The 24730-nt window shown below is 38.5% G+C and overlaps 1 protein-coding gene across 5 annotated transcripts in view; it reads right to left on the reverse strand.

Annotated features, from left to right (window-relative positions):
* mtor (mechanistic target of rapamycin kinase) overlaps positions 1-24730 on the reverse strand; it is a 237425-nt gene that overhangs the window by 83377 nt on the left and 129318 nt on the right. For 3 of the 5 annotated variants that reach the window (XM_052039580.1, XM_052039582.1, XM_052039583.1), the window contains exons 29-30: positions 12772-12861; positions 9032-9107 (exon numbers count right to left, since the gene is read on the reverse strand). In XM_052039580.1, the coding sequence (XP_051895540.1) occupies positions 9032-9107; positions 12772-12861 (166 nt within the window). The remainder of the gene's footprint in view (positions 1-9031; positions 9108-12771; positions 12862-24730) is intronic. The other 2 variants (XM_052039584.1, XM_052039585.1) reach the window with 1 other exon arrangement.

The following is a 24730-nucleotide window of genomic DNA, read 5'->3' on the forward strand; positions in this document are numbered from 1 at the left end:
GGGGTGGTGGTGGAGGCTGATACGTTGGACAAGTTCAAGAGATTGTTAGATAAGCATATGGAGGAATTTAAGATAGAGGGATATGTGGGAGGAAGGGGTTAATTAGTCTTAGGTGTGGTTTGAAGGTCGGCACAACATGGTGGGCCAAAGGGCCTGTATTGTGCTGTATTGTTCTATGGTATAGTAGATATCTGTGGGTAGTTTGTCTCCTGAGATAGAGAAAAGGGTGAGAAGTGTCACGTGAATTTGAGGGCAGAGTGGAAGTTAGCAGCAAAGGTGATAAAATTGGCGAGTTCTACACAAGTGCAAAAAGCAGCACCAATGCAGTGGAGAAAGGCTGGGGAAGAGTGCCAGTATAGGTTTGGAACAAAGACTGTTCCACGGCCCAATGAAAAGACCGGCATAGCTGGGGTCCATGTAGGTGTACATGGTCACACCTCTGATTTGTAGAAAGTGGGAGGAATCATTTCTCTTGATTCCTGGTTCAATCTGCTCTTCACCCACACATCTATCCACCTGAGCTTCTTCTCCCTTGGCCTACCCTTCCGATCTCCTCCCCCAGGTGGCTTCATCTGCCCATCATCCCTCTCTCATCTGGTTCCAGCCTGTCTCTACCTTTCCCCTCCCCACACCTGGCTCCATCTGCCAAAAATTTATTCTTTCGGTTTCCACCTTTAACCCACCAGCCTGTCTCAAAAGCCCTCCTCTCCCTCTCCGACCAGGCTCCACTTATCCATTATCGCCCACCTCACCCGATTCCACCTATCGCCTACCAGCCCCTGCCTCTCCCCTCTCTCTCACCTCTCTGTACTGGCTATTTCCCCTCTGCACTCTCAGTCCTGATGCAGGGCTTCAACCCGAAATGTTGACCATCCCCTTATCTCCACAGATACCGCTCGACCCACTGAGTTCCTCCAACAATTTGTCTTATTCAAACACTCAAGTTTGATATTACCCAGAACAAAGCAGCCCACTTGACAGGCATCCCATTAACCACCCTAAGCAACTAATCCCTCCACCAATGGTACAGACAGGCCATTACTCGCTCAGGCTGATCCAACAGCAACCCAAAAAAAACTGCAAGGGCAGTAATGGAAACCACACAAACAGAATATGGGGTCCCTCCATCCTGGCCACTCCTGGCTACTGCTGCCGCTCTTGGAGAGGGCCATCTGCCCACCCAATTCTAGGCCATGGACTTACCCATTTCTGCAGTAGGTCCATGAGCCACACCAATCACATCCCTGTTTTGGAGCAATGTAACTGCTATAACAGTTGCAAAGGTAAAATAGTGATACGAGTGACTGGTGTGATTTAAATGCATTTAAATAGTATAAAAAGTGCCAATGCAGTTTATTGTCTTCTCCCCCCAGAAATCAATATTCCTACTGACATTTGCAAATTGCCTCGATTAGTAAAAGTAGGTATCACATTTCTGCAGTTTTGTCTGTCCTGTCTACAGACAGGCATAATTTGTTTGAAATACATCCAGAAAATTAGGGTTGGCTTTGTACAAACCACATGGATACAATCAACATTAAATTCAGAAAAATTACTTCATTTTTTTGGTCACTTGCTGCTGGATTTGCACAACCTCTCGTCTGAAGCTGGGAGCACAGGTATGGCATCTGACCAATAAAACAGCAGATTCTGATAATGGCTCAACAAAACTGACTGGGTAATGGAGGTGTGAATCTATTAGCCCCTCTACAGCAAACCTAGAAGCACATATGTTGAACAGATTGGTTGTGGATTTCACATAAATGCAACACTGGGAATGTGGCAGAGTATTATCCAAAATTATTAGAATAATGAAATATGATAGGAATGAGGCAAGGGCCATTCAGAACTTCAAAATAGCCAGGTGTTTAGGAAATACAGACTGAATAAAAGACACAGTGGAATGACACATTTGCCTTGTGGATTTGGAACCCTTTCAAAAACAATACAACTCCTGGGCAGGATGCAAGACAATTCAAAAATGGCGTGGCCAAAGTACTTTCCAGCCACAGCCTCACTATTAATTTGCCAGCAGTAAACTTCTTGTTGATCATGCTGTCTAATGACACTTTTTTTCTCCCCCATTAACTTTATTTAAAGATGAGAGGTAATTCTGATTGAAAAATTTGGAGAACCACCATTAATTTTTAAAACCGGCTGGCTCTATTTCATAATAACCCCAGTCTTGCTTTACCCTTCTCACTGACTGAAGAACTGAAGTGACCAAACAACGGGTCACTCTGATGTGACTTTCTGTATTAAAGCAGATGATACGTGGATAAGACTGTACTTGTTATGGTGTTGATTTGCACTGCAAGTTACAGCTTCATTGGATTCTGACACCAGGTCAGAGAAGAAGAGTTTGTTGTTATTTTTTTCACCATCACCGATCACTCTTTGGCTTTTACTTTGCGACAACATTGCCCAGAACCGCAAGAAGCTGCAGAGAGTTGTGGACACAGCCCAGCACATCACGGACACCAGTCTCCCCTCCTTGGACTCTGTCTTTACCTCTCGTTGTCTTGGTGAAGCAGCCAGCATAATCAAAGACCCCACCCACCCGGGTCATTCTCTCTTTTCCCTTCCATCGGGTAGAAGATACAGGAGCCTGAGGGCACGTACCACCAGACTCAAGGACAGCTTCTACCCCACTGTGATAAGACTATTGAACGGTTCCCTTATACAATGAGATGGACTATGACCTCATGATCTACCTTGTTGTGACCTTGCACCTTATTGCACTGCACTTTCTCTGTAGCTGTGACACTTTACTCTGTACTGTTATTGTTTTTACCTGTACTACATCAATGCACTCTGTACTAACCCAATGTAACTGCACTGTGTAATGAATTGACCTGTACGATCGGTATGCAAGACCAGCTTTTCACTGTACCTCGGTACAAGTGACAATAATAAACCAATACGACAAAATAAAGTGTGTGCTATCTGTCTCGACAACAAAAAAAACTGCATGTGGTGCAATGTTGATTTATTCATCTGAATCCAGCAGTTATAATTACATTTGTCCATTATCACACATGGCCTTACATTGTATAGATTGGCAAAAAGGGTAGTTATGTATTGAATTCAAAAACAAGTTCAAGCCACCATACTGTAATTGACATCATGGAACGGAATAAGGTTGCGAGAGTAGTGTGGAAATAGATATAGTGCAGCATGTACTATTTCCTGACCTTTTGACATCAAGATGATTTTCTAAATTCAGGTACACTTCAGCACAAAGACTGCATTGTTCCACATTAGTAATTCTGCCTGCCTGCAACCCATCATCGCCAATCTTGGTGAAATATACATCTGTGCTTTTTCCATTATCAGGCACAATTGTCCCAATGGTTTCCAACCCACCACTCTCCTCCATTTTCTATAAACTTCAGTCATGTATTCTGTTCCAAGTCCCATCACTCCTGGTCTCACTGACTTACACCAGCTCCAGATCTGCCAACACCCCACACAAATACCGAATGCTAACATTCATGTCGCAGGGTGGTGGCAACTAGTATACATCATTCACTGTGCCAAGTCTTTCACTAAAGGCCTCTAAGCTAGTTGACCAAATTATACACTTGATATGATTGTGTAATAACAACATAGGGACAAAGAGTGAAGTTGAATGCTTTCATCACTAACCAAAAATCCATCAACGAACCTAAAGAATCATTATACCAATGTAATTTCAAATAAAACCAATTAACCAAATTCCCTAACATCACATCAACTAGTAAGGTATTCCAGTGTATTCAGCTTTCCAAGTGCTTGTTAAACCAATGTGTGTAGTCACTGCATGGGCATTTCATTGTATGTTACCTCCGAAAGTAAATACCTCTAAATGAGAAACCTAATTGGTGAGGCAGAGAAGGAATGGCAGGGTGAAGGAACCGTGGGTGACGAGAGAGGTGGAACGACTTGTTAGGGAGAAGAAGGTAACATACGTGAGGTATAGGCAGCAAGGTTCAGACAGGGCCCGTGAGGAATATACGGTAGCAAGGAAGGAACTTAAGAAAGGGCTGAGGAGAGCTTGAAGGGGACATGAAAAGGCTTTGGCTAGTAGGGTTAAGGAAAATCCCAAGGCCTTTTTCAAGTACGTGAAGGGTAGGAGGATGGCTAGGGTGAAGGTAGGTCCGATTAAGGACAAAGGTGGGAGAATTTGCCTGGAGGCAGCGGAAGTGGGAGAAGTTCTCAATGAGTACTTCTCTTCGGTATTCACTAGGGAGAGGGGTCTAGATGATGCGGAAGGGAGTGCTGGTAGGGGTAATGTTCTCGAGGTTGTTGATATCAAGAGAGAGGATGTGTTGAAGTTGTTAAATAATATTAAGACAGATAAATCTCCGGGGCCTGACGGGAATTTCCCCAGGCTGCTTCGAGAGGCTAGGGAGAACCACTGGTAAGGATCTTTGAGTCCTCGTTGTCTATGGGGGTGGTGCCGGAGGATTGGAGGGTTGCGAATGTTGTCCCCTTGTTCAAAAAAGGTAATAGGGATAGGCCAGGGAATTATAGACCGGTGAGTCTCACGTCTGTGGTGGGTAAGCTGTTAGAAAGGATTCTAAGGGATAGGATTTATGAACACCTTGAGAATCATGGACTGATTAGGGACAGCCAGCATGGCTTTGTGAAGGGAAGATCTTGCCTCACAAGCCTGATAGAGTTCTTTGAGGAGGTGACCAGGAAGATTGATGAGGGCAGTGCGGTGGATGTGGTTTACATGGATTTTAGTAAGGCATTTGATAAGGTTCCTCATGGTAGGCTTCTTCAGAAGGTCAGAGGCCGAGGGATCCAAGGAAGCTTGGCTGTGTGGATTAGGAATTGGCTTGCATGTAGAAAGCAGAGGGTTGTGGTGGAAGGAGTGCCCTCGGATTGGAAGGCAGTGACTAGTGGTGTCCCGCAGGGATCGGTTCTGGGACCTCTACTTTTTGTGATATTTATAGATGACTTAGATGAGGGGGTGGAGGGCTGGGTTAGTAAGTTTGCAGACGACACTAAGATAGGCGGTGTTGTGGATAGTGTGGAGGGCTGTCAGAGCTTACAGAGGGATATTGATAGGATGCAGAGCTGGGCTGACAAGTGGCAGATGGAGTTCAATCCGGAGAAGTATGAGGTAGTACACTTTGGAAGGACAAACTCCAGGGCAGAGTACAGGGTAAACGGCAAGGTACTTGGCAGTGTGGAGGAGCAGAGGGATCTGGGGGTTCATATTCACAGTTCGTTGAAAGTTGCCTCACAGGTGGAAAGAGCAGTTAAGAAGGCCAATGGGATGTTGGCTTTCATAAATCGCGGGATTGAGTTTAACAGCCGCGAGGTGATGATGCAGCTTTACAAAACTCTAGTTAGGCCACATTTAGAGTACTGTGTTCAGTTCTGGTCGCCTCATTATAGGAAGGATGTGGAGGCGTTGGAGAGGGTGCAGAGGAGATTTACCAAGATGCTGCCTGGATTGGAGAGTATTGAATATGAGGAGAGGCTTAAGGTGCTAGGGCTTTATTCACTGGAAAGGAGGAGGATGAGAGGAGACATGATAGAGGTATATAAAATATTGAGAGGAATAGATAAGAGTAGACAGTCAGCGCCTCCTTCCCAGGGCACCAATGCTCAAGACGAGAGGTCATGGCTTTAAGGTTATGGGTGGGAGGTTCAGGGGAGATGTCAGAGGGAGGTTTTTCACCCAGAGAGTGGTTGGTGCATGGAATGCACTGCCTGGGGTGGTGGTGGAGGCAGATACATTGAACAGGTTCAAGAGCTTGTTGGATAGGCATATGGAGGAATGCGAGATCGAGGGATATGCGGGAGGAAGGGGTTAGGTAGTGTGAGGGTGGTCTGATGGATGGCACGACATGGTGGACCGAAGGGCCTGTTTTGTGCTGTATGGTTCTATGGTTCTAATCCTTACAACAAAGTATCATATCCAAATTTCTCCCTCTCTTCTGTAACTACTCTATGACAGTAACCAATGGGTGTTTTTTTTACTTTACCCAACTATTTTCAAAAAGCATTTACAAATAAAACAAACTAGTATTTTTTTCTAATTTCAAAAACCCTTATTTACTGGGGTCCATTACATAGACAGGTTTTTTTTGCAGGCACGATAGTATAGCGGTTAGCGTCACGTTATTACAGCGCCAGCGACCTGGGTTCAATTCCAGCTGCTGTCTGTAAGGAGTTTGTACGTTCTCCCCATGTCTGTGTGGGTTTCCTCTGGGTGCTCCGGTTTCCCCCCACATTTCAAAGGTGTACCGGTTTAAGAAGTTGTGGGCATGTTATGTTGGCGTCAGAAGTGTGGAGACACTTGTGGGCTGCCCCCAGAACACTACACAAAGATGCATTTTACTGTGGGTTTCGATGTAATGTGACTAATAAAGATATCTATCTGCTTTTTTTTTTACATATAAGTACAATTTTCAATTTAAAGATTTCATACTCGCTCAGTGTTTTTATGACATGGAATGCTTTGTAACATTATAATTATGATTTGTTTGGTAACAGAATAAGATTAATGATCTGACAATAGACATTAATCTAAATATCCAAGACCTGAAGACATTTCCACATTCTAAGAAATGGATTTTTTTTTGTGTTCTGCGATGATAAACTGTAACATGGAGCAGCAGGGCCAATAGATTACAAGCAACATCAATAAAGTAGGCATGAGATTTAAGCACTGCTTTTCCTTACAAGGTAAATGCATCATTTCAACCAAGTGCAAAAATGCTAATGCAATATGGCAGGACAAAATATCTTTGAATTGCCTTTTTAATATAACATTCTGTTCTACAATGCCTATGTCTGATCATAATTCCCCAGGTTAAACTCCAATTGCCAGGTTTTCATCCAATCACTCAATCTATCCATATCCTGTTGCAGAATCACAACGTCCCCATCACAACATGCCGTTCCACCTATTTTCGTATCATTGTTAAACTTGGAAACCTTTCATATCATTCCCTCCTTCAGATCATTAATGTAAACAGTGAACAATTGAGGATGAAGAGCCAATCCCTGGGGTGATCCACTAGTTACATCTCTCCAGCCTGAAAAGGACCCTTTTATTCCAACTCATTTTCTATATGACAGCCAGTTTTTAAGCCATGCTAATGCACAGGCAGGAGGTACAGGAGCCTGAAGATGCACACCTCATGGTTCAGCAACAGCTTCTTCCCCACTGCCATCAGGTTCTTGAACCCACCTGAAAAATCCTAATTCTAACTCGGACTATATTTCCCTTAATTTGCACTAAATGTTGTTACGTTTGTTTTTATTCTGTTGGATAAATTAACATAAATTATACATAGTTTAATTTTATGTAATTTATATTGTCACGTGTGTAATGCTGCAAAAAAATAATTTCATGGCATTTATACCCTGGGTATGTTTGCCTATGATAACAAACTTGAAACATCCTCCATTTCCTTGGGCTCTTATGAACCAGCATCTTATGTGGCACCTTGTCAAATGCCTTTTGGAAATCTAAGTACACTACATCCACAGGCTGGATTTGTTTAAACATTTGACAATAATGCTGAAAAGATTAACATATAAAATTGTAAATTGTAGAAATTTGAAGTGAAAAGGGCAAGGATATGTAGCATATTCCAAAAAGGAGAAATAGCTTATGATTTCTACTGTTCTCAAATGCTAATGGCCTCCTACTGTGCCCCTGCAGTAACTTCTGGTTCTATTTAAGGCATTGTATTCAAGGATATAATCTACTGGCAGGGTTTGAGATATAAAAAATTCTATTTCTAGGCTTGGGGAACCAAAAGGAGACAAATTTTACTTCAGAAATGAAGGTTTCCTTTTGCTTAGCAATAATGGGACTTTATAGAATGTTTCTTCAAATTGTTGATGGCAAAAGAAGAATCTCACCCTCAGAACAAGCACAAGAAACGTCCACTGCTAGATCAGTGGGATCTTTCACCAACTCAAATATTTAAAAATATTGTGCGTTTTAAAATGTATCTCCATAATATAATAAACAATGATACCAGCATTACTATCACCCTTGATTCTTATTTTGAATTTGTCAAAATTGTGCAACAGTTAATGGAAAACAATAGATAATGGTAATGCTAGATGGTCTTACTTTCTCTTAGCAATAACAATGGTATTGCCAACATGCTTAAAATAAAAACAGAAAGTGCCGAAAATACTCAGCAGGTTAGACAGCATCTGCAGACAGACAAACAGACTTAACATTTCAGTTCACCAGCATCTAGAGTTTTTTTCAATTTTCAATTACCAAAATGTCTGTTTACTACAGAAGATATACTGCAACTTCTCTCAATCTGTTACAACTAAGACAGCTAAAAACATCCCCTCTCATTAACAGTGAGGGAAACCACAGTGAATGATTAACAGTCTTTAAATTGTCTTACATTAATCCTTTAAGCCAGGTTTTGAAGTTTAAGGAAACTCCTTCATAACCTCCAGCAGACTGGACAAAATAAAATTGCTGATGAAAGCAGAATGTTAAGTTCAATTCCAGAGTACATGAATTTTAACATTATTTTCATAATCAACAAATGAAAAATGCGTCAGCATTGCTTGGCATTGCCAATGAAATGCAGATAGAAGAACCAAGTTTCATCATTAGATGAGGAACTTGGCAACAATAGCGGAGAATTGCTGCTGACAACTGAATACCAGTGATTCCATTCAAGCAGTGCCAAAAATCTATGAGTCATATTTTCCCACACCAGAACTCTGGCAAGTTGCAAATGTGTCAATGCAGATTGGTGAATACTCTATACAAAGGTGCTCCATGCGTTGCAAAGTATATTATAATAGAAATTCTCAGGTCAAACAGTGAGTATTAATGTAGTTGGTCACTAATTTCTTGTGCAATCTAAGATTTGGAAGGGTGAGCATTGAAAACTTCAACTTGCAAACTCAAATTCTGAGTCCCAAAGTGGTCAGCTGACAAGTGAAGACTGGGACTTTCTCATAGGAAGACTTTTTATTTTTAAGGATTAAAAATAAATCTTTAACATTTTTGTCACAGCAAGGTACTGAGAATACTTACCAACTCTCCATAGTGTTTCATTGCATATTCCAGGACGCCAGCGGCTGCCTCAGGTTGCTGCAGTTTGTTATTTATGCTGTCAATGAAATGAGACAATTTAGTACAATTCCTATAAAGCATCAAAGAGAGCACGTCTCACTAAAATATCTTCAGGATGTCCCAAAGTGCTCCACATCTAAAGAATTAACTATGAAGTGCAATTACTGTTACTAAAGAGCAAGTTTGAAAGGCTGGATTTCAGTGACGTGATGCAGAATAGTCAAGAGCACCCAGTCATGTGGTGTCTCTCATTTGTCACTATTCAGAGACAAGAATTTAAGAGATTAGAGGGAGAAAAAGTGGAAAAACAAATATGTTTAAATACAAGTCAGGCAAAAAGAAATACAGAAAGAACACTACATAATGAGAGACTGAAGTGCAAATGCAATATTTGCTAGTTCAGATTTAATGAAGTTAATCATGCACCAAGCTCCATCAATACCCGTGAGGTTTGTATATCCCATTAATATTTAGTTACAGTTGTGAATACGTATATAATCACTTCAAAACTGTGTAATCTGCCAAGTTTAGGAAACCACATACATTATGCTTCACAATAGTGTCTCCATTAAGCTTAAAGATATCCTGTTAAGGAAATCGGCAGAATTTTACTATATTTGAAATACCATTTTGTCACAATTTAATGCAAAAGCCCTCAAAAATATAACAAGATTTGAAAGCTCAGATGCCCATATTGTCTGATGCAATGGCATTCAATTTACACAAAAGATGTCATTTTGCCATTGTGACAAAAAGATGTGTCTTGACTGGTTTTAGTTATGTATTGCAGAAATTGATGATACAAACAAGTCATCAAGTACTTAACACTGTTGAAAAGTTTAACAGAAGAAATCAGGTTAACTTTGAACATCTACAGTGGTGATTTGCTCAGTATAATCCATAACAGTCAATTACCGAGTAAAGTTAGAAGTTATAAGAATTTCAAACATGCAACATCAGGTGAAGGGTTATTTAAACAGCTGGACCCAATCTACAAGTTGAACAGTGTTAATTTACCAGAACAAACTGATAAAAAGTTTCACGAGGAAAAAAAATGGTTGACTAATCAGGCAAGAGTCTAAGAAAGAGAAGGACTACATTTATACAAGGTATCTGAAGGACACAAGTGTGTAATGTAAACATATAACCTTCTGTTGCTATACCATTCATTCATACATCAGTTTATAAGTTGACTGGACATCTTCTATTTGAAAGCAGGGTCCCTCGTATGTTACATGACAAGTCACAATGGAGGAACTTAGTACCTTTTAGCCATTACTAAGATTTGCTATTCACTTTTCTTACCAAGATCTCAGGAAAAAGCTATACACATTCAGAATTATTGGGCCTTGGGAGCCACCTATTAGAACATGATGTAAAATATAAGAATAAAAATAAACTATGTTAATACAATTTGAAATGACTGAACAACATAACATTCATCTCGGAACACAAGCACTGATATTTTCTTTGTCACCTTCAAATTTCAGCCCCATCTCAAAATCAGTGGGTGGTATTGGGAAATTCATTGTTAAGTAGCCCTCATGCCCAAGATGTTCCTAAACCACTAGACATGGTACTTTAGTCTGTTCACTAACATCAACACCAATAGTTTAACACAATGAAGCAATAAGATAAACAGATTTGTTTTCCCTTCAACATACTGATCTTTGAAAATTTAGGAGAGTTGTTTATAAATAAATTCACATGACATCTTTGCTCCAATTTAACCATGTGCTTAATATCTCAAATAACCCTCATATGTACAAGTACCAACTCAGCCAGAACTCAATATCCTATCCTGCGGACCCAAACACTGACTTCTCCTATCCAGATGCTTTCAGTCTCGAGTCACCTCAAATTCCTCCAAATCATCACTGACGCCAGATATCGCTCATTCCTAAGTCTCAACACATACCATACCTTTGCTCTTCTGACATGCCTCTCCTCTTTCCTCCAAAGTTAACAAAAGCTCATCAGTTATTATACCGATGCACTCTAAGCCCACCAATGCTCAATTTAAGAATGGTGTTTAAATCTCAAGGCTACTTATTTTGACTAAACCATCAGTCTCCTTCCCCAACAGTCCAATAAGCTTCTTGGGCAAAGTTCTGGAATGTATTGATTATGTGATTATGCTAAATAGAAGTGGTTGTTGTATTCATAAAATTAATTTATAGTCAACACCACTCTCCAGAATGTGTTTTATGATTTTTCAAAACTTAATTTATTTCCTCTTTCTGGCAATATCATTAAAGGCTCTTGCTTATTAGCTCTTGAAATGTGAAAATACTACCTATCTTGGCAATCTCCTGCTAACAGAACTTTATACAGCTGCTCTCATAACAAACCTGTTTACCAAAACTGGCTCTCCTTAGTTTTTAAGTTTTTGAAAACACTGAAGAAAATGACTACCATCAAGGCAATCCTGAAAAATAACATATTGCTGAAGTAGTTCATTCTTGTCAAGTTAATAACTTTTACCCTGCTTCCTGCTTCTTTCAGCAATATTGGCACACAACTTATAGCAGTTATGTCATAAGAGTAAACTGGTGCCAATTGTTGAACCAAGAGTTTCAAAGGCATTTCGTAAATTACATACAGAATAACAAATGATTTTTCAGCTGTATTCACTAAGTTAAAGATGTCTATGGCATCTTACTATAAATGTGTTGTTAAGAACCCCTGTTTATATTATTTCACACAGAAATGCAAATGGGAAAAATATTAGAACAGCTCACGTTCAAAGATTACACTTTCTTTTCTGTTCACTTGAATCTTAGTGCATCAGGTGAAGTCAGATGAACAGAGGAGTATTCTTGCTTTCATTTATGCCACAATTTGTTGGTTACCAGGACTACTGGAGCATTCTGGGGACAATTCTTTATCTTTGCATATGTAATATTGTGCTTTAGCATCACAGTCTACAGGTTAAGTTTTGAGTCGGGGGATTGCAAACAAATACCAACATCCTAGCATTTTGTTGCCAAATAAAACTATACTTTTCTGCCATATTTTATTTTTAATTGTATTAATAGGGGTGTGAAAGCAGTAAAGTTAAAGAAACTTTCAGAACAGATGGATTTGATAAAGTGAGCAAAACTATCGCACATTCAAATACCACTGATTTCCAATTTAAGTACTAACTATATTATTCTTTCAGCAATCAAATGTGAAGTATTGTTATTATATTTTCAACATTTACATTTTGATTTAAGATTTTTGCTGACCATTATGAATGTGTGGAAAAATTCAACCCCATAAGTGGCATGTACATGGACTTTGTCAGTTAAAATTATTCCTAAGATATTGTTTGTCAGCTTTATTTAGAATAGATGCAGTGGAGACTATCATAATATACATTAGAAAAAGTGCCGAGAAATGTGGCCCAAGAATCTTCTTAACTGGTATCAATATGGCAGCATGGTCACTGGGGCTTCGATAGTTCAAAGGGAAGATCTTATGCAATTTTTGTTTTAAGGCTAACTAAGAAAGGCCAATAATTGCAAAAGTGCCAGTATTGTCAAATTCAAAAACAAAATAAAAATCTCATTTGAAGACAGTTATAAACAGCTTGAACTTTCCTCTCAAGCATGGAGGTGACATGAACTGCTTGAGGAAATTACTTATCATCCTTCAGCATCAAGTGTTCTGGAATTAATGCAGTGAACATTTAAAACGAAAACAGAGGCTTCACCTACAGTTTTGCTGATGGGTACATCTGGGTTCCACCTGACCACTGCTGTTGTCTCCAAGTCCCTCCAGATGGAAAAAGATATGAAAATGTGTCACTAAAAAACCACAACAAAATATTTACTTGTCAACTTCTTTGAATGTTCTGTTCAACCACATTTTATTTAAACAAGATCAGTGAAGCATAATAGAAAACAAACAAGCTGTTTTTCAAGAAATCCGTCAAATACGTCCATGAGGAAGAAATAAATGACTTACTGACGTTAGATTTGATGTGAACTTGAAAGCATTATGATTCAACTATCAAAGTTTAAGAGACAAATAGGACCTTGTATTGTGCTTTGGAAAATAACTCAAATATTTCATTGTATAAATAGAACCAATATACATTGACTGAGTTCAGCTAAATAGAGAAATAATGTGGACAAATGTAAAAATAAAGCAACAAAATAAAATTAAATAGACAATTTTTTTTTAGATACACCTTGTTTCAGGTGTCAAGACATAATTAAATGCTGCAGTTGTTAAAGCCACATGATTTCCCCGCTCCCCCCAGTGTTTAACCTGAAGAACAAGAATCTCACTGTTAAAAATTTGTTTCTATCTATTGTCATCTTGCATATGAAATGATATAAAGATTTTGAGGCTGTAAAAGTGGGCTGCATGGCTGTGAAACAAAAGCAAACAGTTGCACTTTTCTACAGTGTTCACACTGGGACATCATTATTTACACCAGCAAATGTGGCATGGTTAAGCTGAAAGACAAAAGGCTCAACCATTACCAAAGTACTTGGAATCTCCATCTCCTGAAAGAGTGACCCTTGTGATGCAGGCTTCGCTGGTCAAATGCCTTCCTTTCATTGATATTAAACAAGCTGTGTCCATGACATAACAATGACCATGGACATTATATGTTGTACAAATCATTAACTTTTTTTTACTTATTCAGTCAGTTAATTTTCAATCAGTATTTTGGGGATTATTTTGTGCCTTCTTTCCCCATTAAAATATCAGATCAGAGGTTTTAATAATATTATCGATATGGCTGGCTGGAAGACCTAAATTACCTTATCTTGTTGCAGAATTTATGTTTTTTTTAATGTGAATGTACTCTCTACTCCACTGCACTCATTTCATCTAGCAGATTGTTTTAAATAACTTCTTATAGTAGCTTAACCATCATTATAATACAGTAACGAGTAATATTCACAAAAGACCATAATTCTTAACACTATTAATCAGAACAGATACTAGGACTTGCTTTAAATGCTGAATGAAGTGAGAAGCAGATAAAAGTCACTGTGTTTCACAAAGAAGTCATGAAGTAGAAAGGAACAGGGAGATTTTTAAACCAGGATACAAATGAATGATTGCAATTGAGGGGCACCTTTGAGCTTTATTTCCTCCTTTTATACCATTTAATGGAAAAACTACAAGTTTGGAGTGTGTTTTTTTCGTGCTTACACAGATAAAACAACAAAATCTCTACAAGAGGCTCTAAATATTCAGGGAACGTTAACAGTAGCGCATAATTTTACGTAGCTAATCATTTAATGTGAACTTATGTGGGCTATGCTCTATTGGCTTTTAATTGTTAAACCCACAGAACAGTTGATTCTGCAGTTAAAAATGCTTATTACGATCTTGTCACAAATTAGTTAGGTATCACATTTGCCGATAAAACTAAAAAGTAGTGGTGGACTTTGGAACTCCTTTACTTCAAGAAACAAGCAGGAATGAAATCCCTTAACTATCCTTTCTTATACAATCAAGTAGAAATGCAAATAGTACCCCAGGTAAAATGTAATATGTGGCTCCAGGTATACCATAGATTTTACATAATTCTAAATTTACATATTAGCAGTTACACAAAGAATTTATAAATACAGGTCCAAACAAAGCAAAACTATACAGGAAACTTAATGCATCTTAAGAATTGGGAAGATTACAGGGAAAAGTAAAGCCAAATACAGAAGTTGTATCTCTGTGGAAAAAGAAAGTTCTAACATTAGTGCCAAAGATATTATCACATCATCTGGTTGAAGCCAATGTGTCTTTAGATTGGATAATGTGATAAGATGTTCTTAAAATCAAGTTGCATCACTTCTATCATAATCACATGGTGCCTCGATCTGCTCAATGAGATGATGTACCTTGTACTATACTGAGGAAAAAAAAGGTTCACTGCCATTATGTCAAGCTTAGCTTAGTCAAACCATATTGGTCATTTTCCTCAAAAACAAAAACTAGGAAAATTACAGATAAAATTGGATGTGAAACAAATCTCGGACAAGATAATTCAGTTTTTCTTTGAGAACAAGGAGAGAATGGATCCCCTAAATGAAGGCATTACAAGAAGTAATGCCAGAGAAATCAATGTAGTTACAGAATTTACACAAACACTAAATGCCACAATAATCAGCAACTGACTGCACAGATTTTACAAGGTCATTTTCAAAAAAAGACAAAGTTGCCTTGTGTCCCAGCTTTGATCAGGTACGTTCACCATGAAACAATGGCCATTGACCAGAGCTCAGATTTTGGTTTCAGCTGATAAAACACAATAAAAACATCCCCAAAGCCCTACTGGAAATTTGTTTTTTTCCCCAATATTATTTTTCACTGATAAAATTCCCTGCTGCAATAAATGTCAAACATGTTGAATTCATATTCTCATTCATTCAGCTTTAAGAATGCTCATGGTAATCAAGATGCTCCTACAGATAACTGACTAATCCCATCTGCTCCTGGGATGTGCAGGCCAGTGGGAAAACTGATCGGAAGAGTAAAAATGCAAGAGGGAAGGTGGGATGGAGACTGATAAGAACAAAAAAAGTGTTCAAGGTTACTTGAAAGGAAGTTAAGATTTGGTCAAAGAAATAATGAAGGTAAATGTTGATCTGGTCTGAAATTCTTTTCATTAACCGTTTTTAGTTCAGTTGGGCTTTAGAGACCTAAAGTTCATGCATCACTTCAGGTGAAGTTTTATTTAAGTGACTGAAAATACCCAATTTTATTGAACAGCAATAAAAACTTTGAAAACACCCCTGAACTGGGCCAAAACAAAAAACTGAAAAACTCCAAATCATAACACTACCTTGAAGCAACATCCTTCAGTAACTCTCACAATACATAAAATTCACATTCTCATAAAGTTTGTTATAATCATGTTATATGATCATATGTTATAATCATCAACACATTTATATATTATAGTGCAGAGTAAGATACAGGATAACATGATGATTTTAAGGCAGGTTGGGAAGTTAAGCTCAAGCAGCACATCCTGTCATTTGAATTAAAAAGATCCTATTTGCTAATTGCATACTCCTACGAGAAGAAATTACTAGCTGTTCCTTTTTGTGGGGCAACATGAGTTTTTTTGTGGGTCAGGCATGGGCCACACTGAACAAGCCAATATTTTTCCAGGGTGCTCTCGTTATATTAGGTTCCAATCACCTTTCATTCCTGCAATCACTGAATCGACATTAGCTTCCAGTTAAGCAGCATCTCGATTTTAGAATTCTCATTCTTGTTTTCAAATCTTTTCTCTATCACTTATCGTGTACGGTACTGTAGCGGTTAGCGTAATGCTTTACAGCGCCAGCGACTGGGTTCAATTCCGACAACTGTCTGTAAGGAGTTTATACGTTCTCCCGTGTCTGTGTAGGTTTCCTCCAGGTGCTCCAGTTTCCTCCCACATTCCAAAGACATACGGGTTAGCAAGTTGTGGGCGTGCAGTGTTGGCGCCGGAAGCGTGGTGACACTTGCGGGCTGTCCCCAGAACACTCTACGCAAAGATGCATTTCACTGTGTGTTTCGATGTACATGTGACTCATAAAGATATCTCATCTTATCATTAGAACTAAAGAGCTAATCAATAATGCAATATGTTAGTGTGTTAGCTCCCTATCACAGACACAGATTCAACTCTCTAATTTGTTACACAAGGAATTTCCATGCTGATTGAACAAACAGGATGAGGGGAATGTATGGAATCCTTTAACACCTCTCTTACTAGCCAGTTCCAGGAGAGGCTGAGGGATCACCTTAAGGAGCTGGCCGTGGCTACTGCAGCTCTCCACAATGTAGCACGTCAGAGAAAATGCCTCGCAGATGAAGAGCACAGCAGCAGCGCACTCAGAGACGTCTGTTCACATCTCCTCAGACTGGAGAGGGTGTGGCAAAGGGGGGGAGGGGTGGAAAACGCAGCTGTGACTGCCCACCCAGTCAATTGCCCCACAGTACTGAATGACTTAAGAATAGAAGTCAAAGTTTGTTGTTTCTTTCACATTTTGTGTTCATTTATTTTTTTCCCCACATAAATTCTGTAAGAGCGAATTTAATTCCTTATCTCAGATTTTTGGTTAGTGATTTGTGAATTCCATAAGGGCAGATTTCTGTTAGCCGAGCGGCCGTAATGCAGGGGTTGCCTGTAATAACTTTTAATATGATCTAATTGTTAAAACAACAATAAGCAATAAAGTTTATGAGATTAAAAACCTCAAGTCTGGTCAGAACTTTTGAGAGAACAAACCAGCTCTTGTCTCTCACTGGTAAAAGATCAATGTTTTATCCATGTTCCAAAAAGGAAACCAGATGTCTGTGTCGCTCCCCTGGTTTTATCAACTATAGACTGGCTGTGGTCTGGAATCACCGCACAGCATGCCACAACAGACCTCCACATGTTAGTTTGCAGCATACTTATGACTTACCACATTAATTCCCAAATTAGACTATAAAATGTTTTTTTTAATAAAAGTTAGAAACTCTTTTTTGAATTAAATAGTGGGAAAATGTGCTATTTTTGCACAATGTTTTGAAAGAAGTTTTAGATGCTTCATTAAGCAAAAGATCATGGAAAAGGTTACAATGGGGAAAACTCTTACATTTATGAATTATACAAACCGCTCATTCCTCTATCCAGAGAGTTGGATACACGGCTGGTTTCAAATTGCGGTTATCACTGTGGAATTAAGACAGATCTTGGATACAAATTATTTATCTTAAAGCATACAAAAATTAAGATAGGCTCTTATTCATATCTGGTTGTCTAATATGCTTCAGGGAAAGAAATCAGCTGTCTTCACCCAGCCGTGACTCCAGACTGACAGCAGTACGACTGACTCTTAACTACACTCCCAAATGGTCTAGTGGATTCACCTTTGGGGTGGGTAAGACAAATATCAACTGCTGCTGGGAAACCATTAACTCAGTGAAAGACTCTCTATGGTCTGCCCAAAACTCAGTGGTCTTTTAGTGCAATGTGTTCCCCGTGACTGTGTGCACGCTCGAGGGTTAGGACAACAGGCTAAGGGAGGAAGTGAAGGTGAGTGTTGCCACTCCAAAGCTTTCAAGGCAAAGGGCTACAGTTGAAGGGCTTCCTGCTGTTGCACATTAATCTGCATTAAAACACCTATGAACTATTTGCTTAAGCAGTAAATACAGAGTACAGAAACAGGCCATTCAGCCCACAATGTTGTGCCAATCTAATGACATCCAATCCCATCTGCCTTCACATGGCTCATATCCCTCCATTCTCTGCACATTCACGTGCCCATCTCAAATGCCTCCATCGTATCTGCCTCCACTTATCACGCTTGGCAGCCCATTCCAGGCACCCACCACTCTGTGAAAAACACCAGCCCCACACATCTCCTTTGAATTTTCCCCCTCTCACCTTAAATGCATGCCCTCTTCTATTAGATATTTCGACCTTGGGAGAAAGATACCGGCTAAGGTAGTTCACAGGACCCATATGTCAAAAGCTAAGCTAGCTCGTTTTTAGCAACATATAAATCCTATATGTAACAGATATAAATCAAATGTGGCTTCTTTGACACATATGTTTTGGTCCTGTCCTCTTTTGGAAAAATATTGGAAAGATATTTTTAACATTATTTCAAATGTATTGAAGATTGATTTACAACCTCATCCTATCACTGCAATCTTTGGGTTACCAAGGATGGAATCTGGCCATTTATCTGCCTCCGCTAACCGTATGATTGCCTTTGTTACCTTAATGGCCAAACGATCCATTTTGCTTAAATGGAAGGATCCAATACCCCCTACTACTTTTCAATGGTTCTCTCAAACGATATCATGTTTAAACTTGGAAAAAATTAGGAGTGGTACTGTTGATCCTTCGTTTAAATTTGAGGAAGTTTGGAGTCCATTTATTCAATATTTTCACATGATATAGATCCCCTTTCAACTTAGAGGAACGGAGTTGACGACATAATATTGCTCTGTTTCGACTGAGAAATTTTAGTCCAGTTTTTTTTTCTGTTTATTTTTTAATTCTTTTTTCCTTAGTTTGATATACTGTTTATAAATTTTCTTATTGTTTTGGGATTTTTTTTTTCTTTCTTTTATATTTTATAATAAATCTTTTTCTTTCCTTTCTTTTATATTATATTCATTCACTAAGAGATTGTTGGATCTGCAGATTTTTTTTTATATACTTTATTGTTTTTTTATGATTATCCATGCCATGATTGTTCTCCCGATCTCTTTGTATTACATGTACAAACATTGATGTTATATATTAATCTGGTATTAATTTGAAAAGTAATACAAAGATTGAAAAAGAAAAAGAAAGATACCGGCTATCTGCTCTATCTATGCCTCTCACAATTTTATAAACTTCTATCAGGTCTCCCCTCAGCCTCCGTCGCTCCAGAGTAAACAACCGAAGTTTGTCCAACATCTACTTGTAACGCATCTCCTCTAATCCAAGCAGCCTCCTGGTAAACTTCTCCTGCACCCTCTCCAAAGCCTCCACATCCTTCCTATAATGGGGCTACCAGAATTGAATGCAATACTCCAGATGTGGCGTAACTAGAGTTTTATAAAGCATAACTTACTGACTCTTGAACTCAATGTCTTGACGAATAAAGACAAGCCCGCCATATGCCTTCCCCACCACCCCATCGACCCGAATGCCCACTCTCAGCGAGAAATAGACCGATATAAATAGAAACTTGTTAATGTTAAATAATTGAAATAACAAGTTGCAATGGGAATGTTGGCCTGATATCAGCAATTCAAGATGGAGAAAAGAAAGAAATTGAAAGTGAAACATCTAGTAATATCTGTGAAGTGAGGAAAAATAAGCTGGTGATTCAGTGTTAAGTCCCAAAGGCAACAACATGTCTAGATGGATGATGAGGTGATGCTGCTCAAGCTTACATTGCGAATCATTGGAACAGTGCAGGAGGCCAAAGACAGAAATCAGAGTGGGACGGAGAATTAAAGTGAATGGTGACTGGAAGCTCAGACTCACTGAGCTTAAATGGAGTTACCTTGGCAAGCAGTCACTCAATCTGCATGGACCTCTCTGAAGAGGAGACAACATTCTGAGAACTGAATGTGATATAGCAAATTGAAGGACACATTCATTCAATCTACAAGAGGGAACCTCAGCTTCCAATTGCTTGTCACTTTTAATTCTCTGTTCCAGTCCTATTCTGACCACTCCATCTTTGGCGTTCTGCATTTTTCCATCGATACCCAATGTAAGCTCAAGGAATATCACCTCATTTTCTCTGGGTACATTGCAGCCCCTGGGAATGGATAATGAATTCAACAATTTCAGGTAACCAGTTTTTTTGCCCCCAGTCTCTCCACAGATTTTAACTGGATATTTTATTTTCAATTTGTTCCTTTGCTTCTTTTCTCTTCTTTCTAATCGATGATATTTAAAGCAATGGTTATCGTGAGAACTTTAGTCTGCATCCTACCCCAGACGTTCCCTCTGTTCTCTTTACCCCACTCCATTTAGGCAATCTACATCACGTTTGTTTTCTCATTTTTCCAGTTCTAATGAAAGGCCAGTGACCCAAAATGTTCATTCTGTTTTCCTCCCTACAGATGCTGCCCGACTTCCTGAGCACTACTGACAATTTGTTTTTATCTAGGATTTCTATCATTTATACTTTTTCAGTTGGACATACTCTGAGTTTTAACCCATATTTCATGTTCAACTGCGTTTCCCAATCACATTCCCATCTGAACCAAAAGCACAAGAAATTGCCTACTTTAAAAAAATACTACCATCTTTTTGAATGAAGCTAGCACTACTCAAATGACATCACAAAACAAAAATGTGCAGAAATTCCTTGCTACACTTGAAGGAAATATGTGATTGGGAAGACTCTAATACCGGTTTCTACCAATGACTTTTCTTTGGCTGAACAAGGCTAATTGTTTATTCCAATCTTGTTTGTGTTAGTTTCTAGCAAATCTTTAAACCTACATAGCTGTTGGAGATTTACCTTGCTCAAAGAAAAAGATTCTTGAGCACTTACATTTGTGAACTGCTGTATTTCACAGGGGATGCTGAGCTACTTGGCTTATTAAGTGTGGTATCACCAGTCAGAAAATTGTGGACTTCTCTGCTCCAGATGTTGAATACTTAATCCATCTGACAATGAAATTGAGTATTGTTGGAGTGTTCCATTATCAGAAGTTCCATCTTTTAGATCAAATGTTAATTAAAACATAATCCTGATCGACACAAAAGATTCAAGTGGTACTATTCAAAGAGTTCTACCATCATCTAGGCTAGCAGTTCCCAACCTTGGGGTCATGACACAATTTGGGTTAACATATATTGAAACAAAGAGTTGCAGATGCACTAGACAGGTATTTTAATGCAGAGGTATACAAGTTGCCTGCACTGATTTGGGGATTACAAAAGAAAATCCAGTATTTATATGGTGTCATACTAAGAAAAAGGTTGGAAAGTATTGATTTAGGCCAATACTATCACATAACCACCCAAAGAGAATAACTAGCCATTTATATTATTGACTAACTTGTATATCACATGTGTCTGCATGAAAAGTCACTGCTCAGCTTTAAAGCTTTCAAAGTTATGAACGTTTTTGAATGATGTATAGTTCTTTATTTTGAGAGTTAGTAAATTTATAAATTTGATATAGTTAACTTTAGTATTAGCAAATATCAGAACATGACTTTCATAATTCTGATACAAGCATAAACTTGCACAAAATAACCACATTGAAATGATATCAGTAATATAATTTTCTGTCATAAATAAAGCCTTGCTCAATAGATTCAGCAATTAAATAAAAATGTAATTTACTGCTCCTGGCTCAAGTTCACAAAAAGAATTTAATTTATTGAAAGCATCAAATATATCCATTTCACACTAAGCTATGTCACTACAAGTATGAGGTGCACTTTCATAACATTCAAAAGGCAAATCAAAGCCTTGCCTAAATGAGAAGGGCATTCCATCGTAAAATTTGTCAAGTTTTTTTTTCTTAGCAGAAATAACTTAAAATACTATCAATAAATTACTAACAATACTTTAAAATTGATATGAAAAATTGCATTTCACTGACCATTCTGCATGACTCACGACTGCGTGGCCAGATTCTGCTCTAATTCCATCTACAAGTTTGCAGATGATATTACCGTAGTGGGCCGTATCTCAAATAATGATGAGTTGGTGTACAAGAAGGAAATAAAGAGCTTCAGGAAGGGGGGCAGTGCACATGCACTCGTCTACATCAATGGTGCTGACATCGAGGGTTGAGAGTTTCAAGTTCCTAGCAGTGAACATCACCATTAGCCGGTCCTGGTCCAACTACGTAGACGCCACAGCCAAAAAAGCTCACCAGCGCCTCTATGTCCTCATGACGCTAAAGAAATTTGGCATGTCCGCTTTGACACTCACCAACTTTTATTGATGCACCACAGAAAGCATCCTATCTGGATGCATCACGGCTTAGTATGGCAACTGCTCTGCCCAGGACTGCAAGAAACTGCAGAGAGTTGTGGACACAGCCCAGCATATCGCAGAAACCAGCCTCCCCTCCATGGACTCTGTCTAGACTTCTCACCACCTCGGTAAAGCAGCCAACATAATCAAAGACCCCACCCACCCTGGACATTCTCTCTTTTCCCCTCTCCCATCAGGCAGAAGATACAAAATCCTGAAAGCACAAACCACCATTCTCAAGGACAGCTACTATCCCATTGTTTTTAGACTACTGAACGGTTTCCTAGTACGATTAGATAGACTCTTGACCTCACAATCTACCTCGTTATGACCTTGCACCTTATTGTCTACCTGCATACACTTTCTCTGTAGCTGTGACATTTTACTCTGCATTCTGTATTGTTTTACCTTATACTACCTCAATGCACTGTGTAATGAATTGATCTGTACGAACAGTATGCAAGACAAGCTTTCCACTGTACCTCGGTACAAGTGACAATAATAAACCAATTCCAAAATTCCATTCTCCCACGATCTTAACCTATATAAATACTGAAATATAGATCATTAAAACAATTTTCCCTTTCATGAATCAACATTACACAAAATCATAAACAGCATGAACACAGTGAAGAACATAGAAGATATTGCATGATGCATCTTCAAATGCTTATTCTGAAATTCAACATTTTGGTTGTGATACAGAAATTCATAACCCAGTTCACAAAAGCTTTCAAAATGAAGTACAAAAGAAGGGTAATTAGCAATCAAATGCAGTAAACCCAACACCCCTCATCCAACAAGCATAAGAGAATACTGAAGAACACATTTCAATTGAATTCATTATTCTAATTAATGTAAGAAACTATGATTACATTTCACTATCTCATACGAATTTTAGATAGAACCCTAAGATATTGTTGCAGTGATGGTTTATGATCAGCAAGAGTGTAGTTACTACATTGTGTACCATGGCCTAACTTGGATCTAGCTGATACCAGCATGCACTGAACCTTAGAATGAACATTCTTCTGTGACGTCCAAACCTAATAAGCTGTAACTCCAGTCCCATGCACTTCCACATTTCTAGAGTTTAGCAATTCAATGAACTTAAGGCAACTTTTGACACTGGAGCTGCTTTGAAGTTCCTAGAAAAGTCCCACTGCTCTCCAAATTTGAAAGTTAACTGATGGGTGCTGAGATGTCTATATCCAATGACATCATTCTCACTGCATACAGGTGATAGGCTGAAGTAAATTCCATACGATAAATAGGTTGGTCAACTGGTTCAGTTGATAAAAGTGCAGGGTCACTAACCTGCAGCCTTGCAATGAAGCAGCTTCCATTGACCATACTGCAGCAATTTATTTTTTTTAAAAAAGAGCTGAGTACTTTAAAATGTCACATTTTAAATCAGAATGAGTACCCATCACTGCTAATGAGTGACACATGGTCTAAATTCAACATTGCTATTCAGAAGAGCAAGACAGTAAAGGCTAGGACATAAATGAGGTGGAAGTCATAGTGGAATAAACTGATGATTGCATAGATCATTCAAAATATGGACTAAATTCAGAATAACGTATAAATATATATTACAGAGAATATAATGTTATAACATATTATTGGAAAAAATGGGAATCAACTTATTTGTCTTTATTCTGCAGCTCTTGTAAATTCTACTCATGTTAATACAGTTAACTTAATTAGGAACATACAATGCATCTAGTAAACAGGACAGCATTGGTACACAGTGAATCATGCTGTTCTTGCATTTCTATAATTTCAAAGTTTAATAATTCTGCTACATCACTTTATAACTTCATTTGAAAACAATATCATGCCAAAATCTATTTTGGAACTCTCAAAATTCTTCTTTGAATAGTTTGCTAAACCCATCATCATTGGTCTTTTTAACATCCAAGACTGGAATGGAATACAACCATCTTGAATCTCTCGCAGCCAGCGGCACAATAAAAGTGTAAATCTTAACTGTTCAGCACACTATGGTTACAACCTTTTTAAATAGCATTCAGACCTTTACATTAAAGACTGAAATTAGAAAATGATATCACAACGATTCCAGTGTAAATGAGAAAGACAGGTTCTTCTAGATTCACTTTTGTTCTATAAGAAAGGGTCCATTTCACTTTCCAGTTGATTAGCGCTAGCTTCAGTTTCATCATTAAACAAAACAGTCCAAATTACACTAAAAG

Source organism: Pristis pectinata, chromosome 26, assembly GCF_009764475.1.
Source record: "Pristis pectinata isolate sPriPec2 chromosome 26, sPriPec2.1.pri, whole genome shotgun sequence".
Classification (NCBI taxonomy): domain Eukaryota; kingdom Metazoa; phylum Chordata; class Chondrichthyes; order Rhinopristiformes; family Pristidae; genus Pristis; species Pristis pectinata.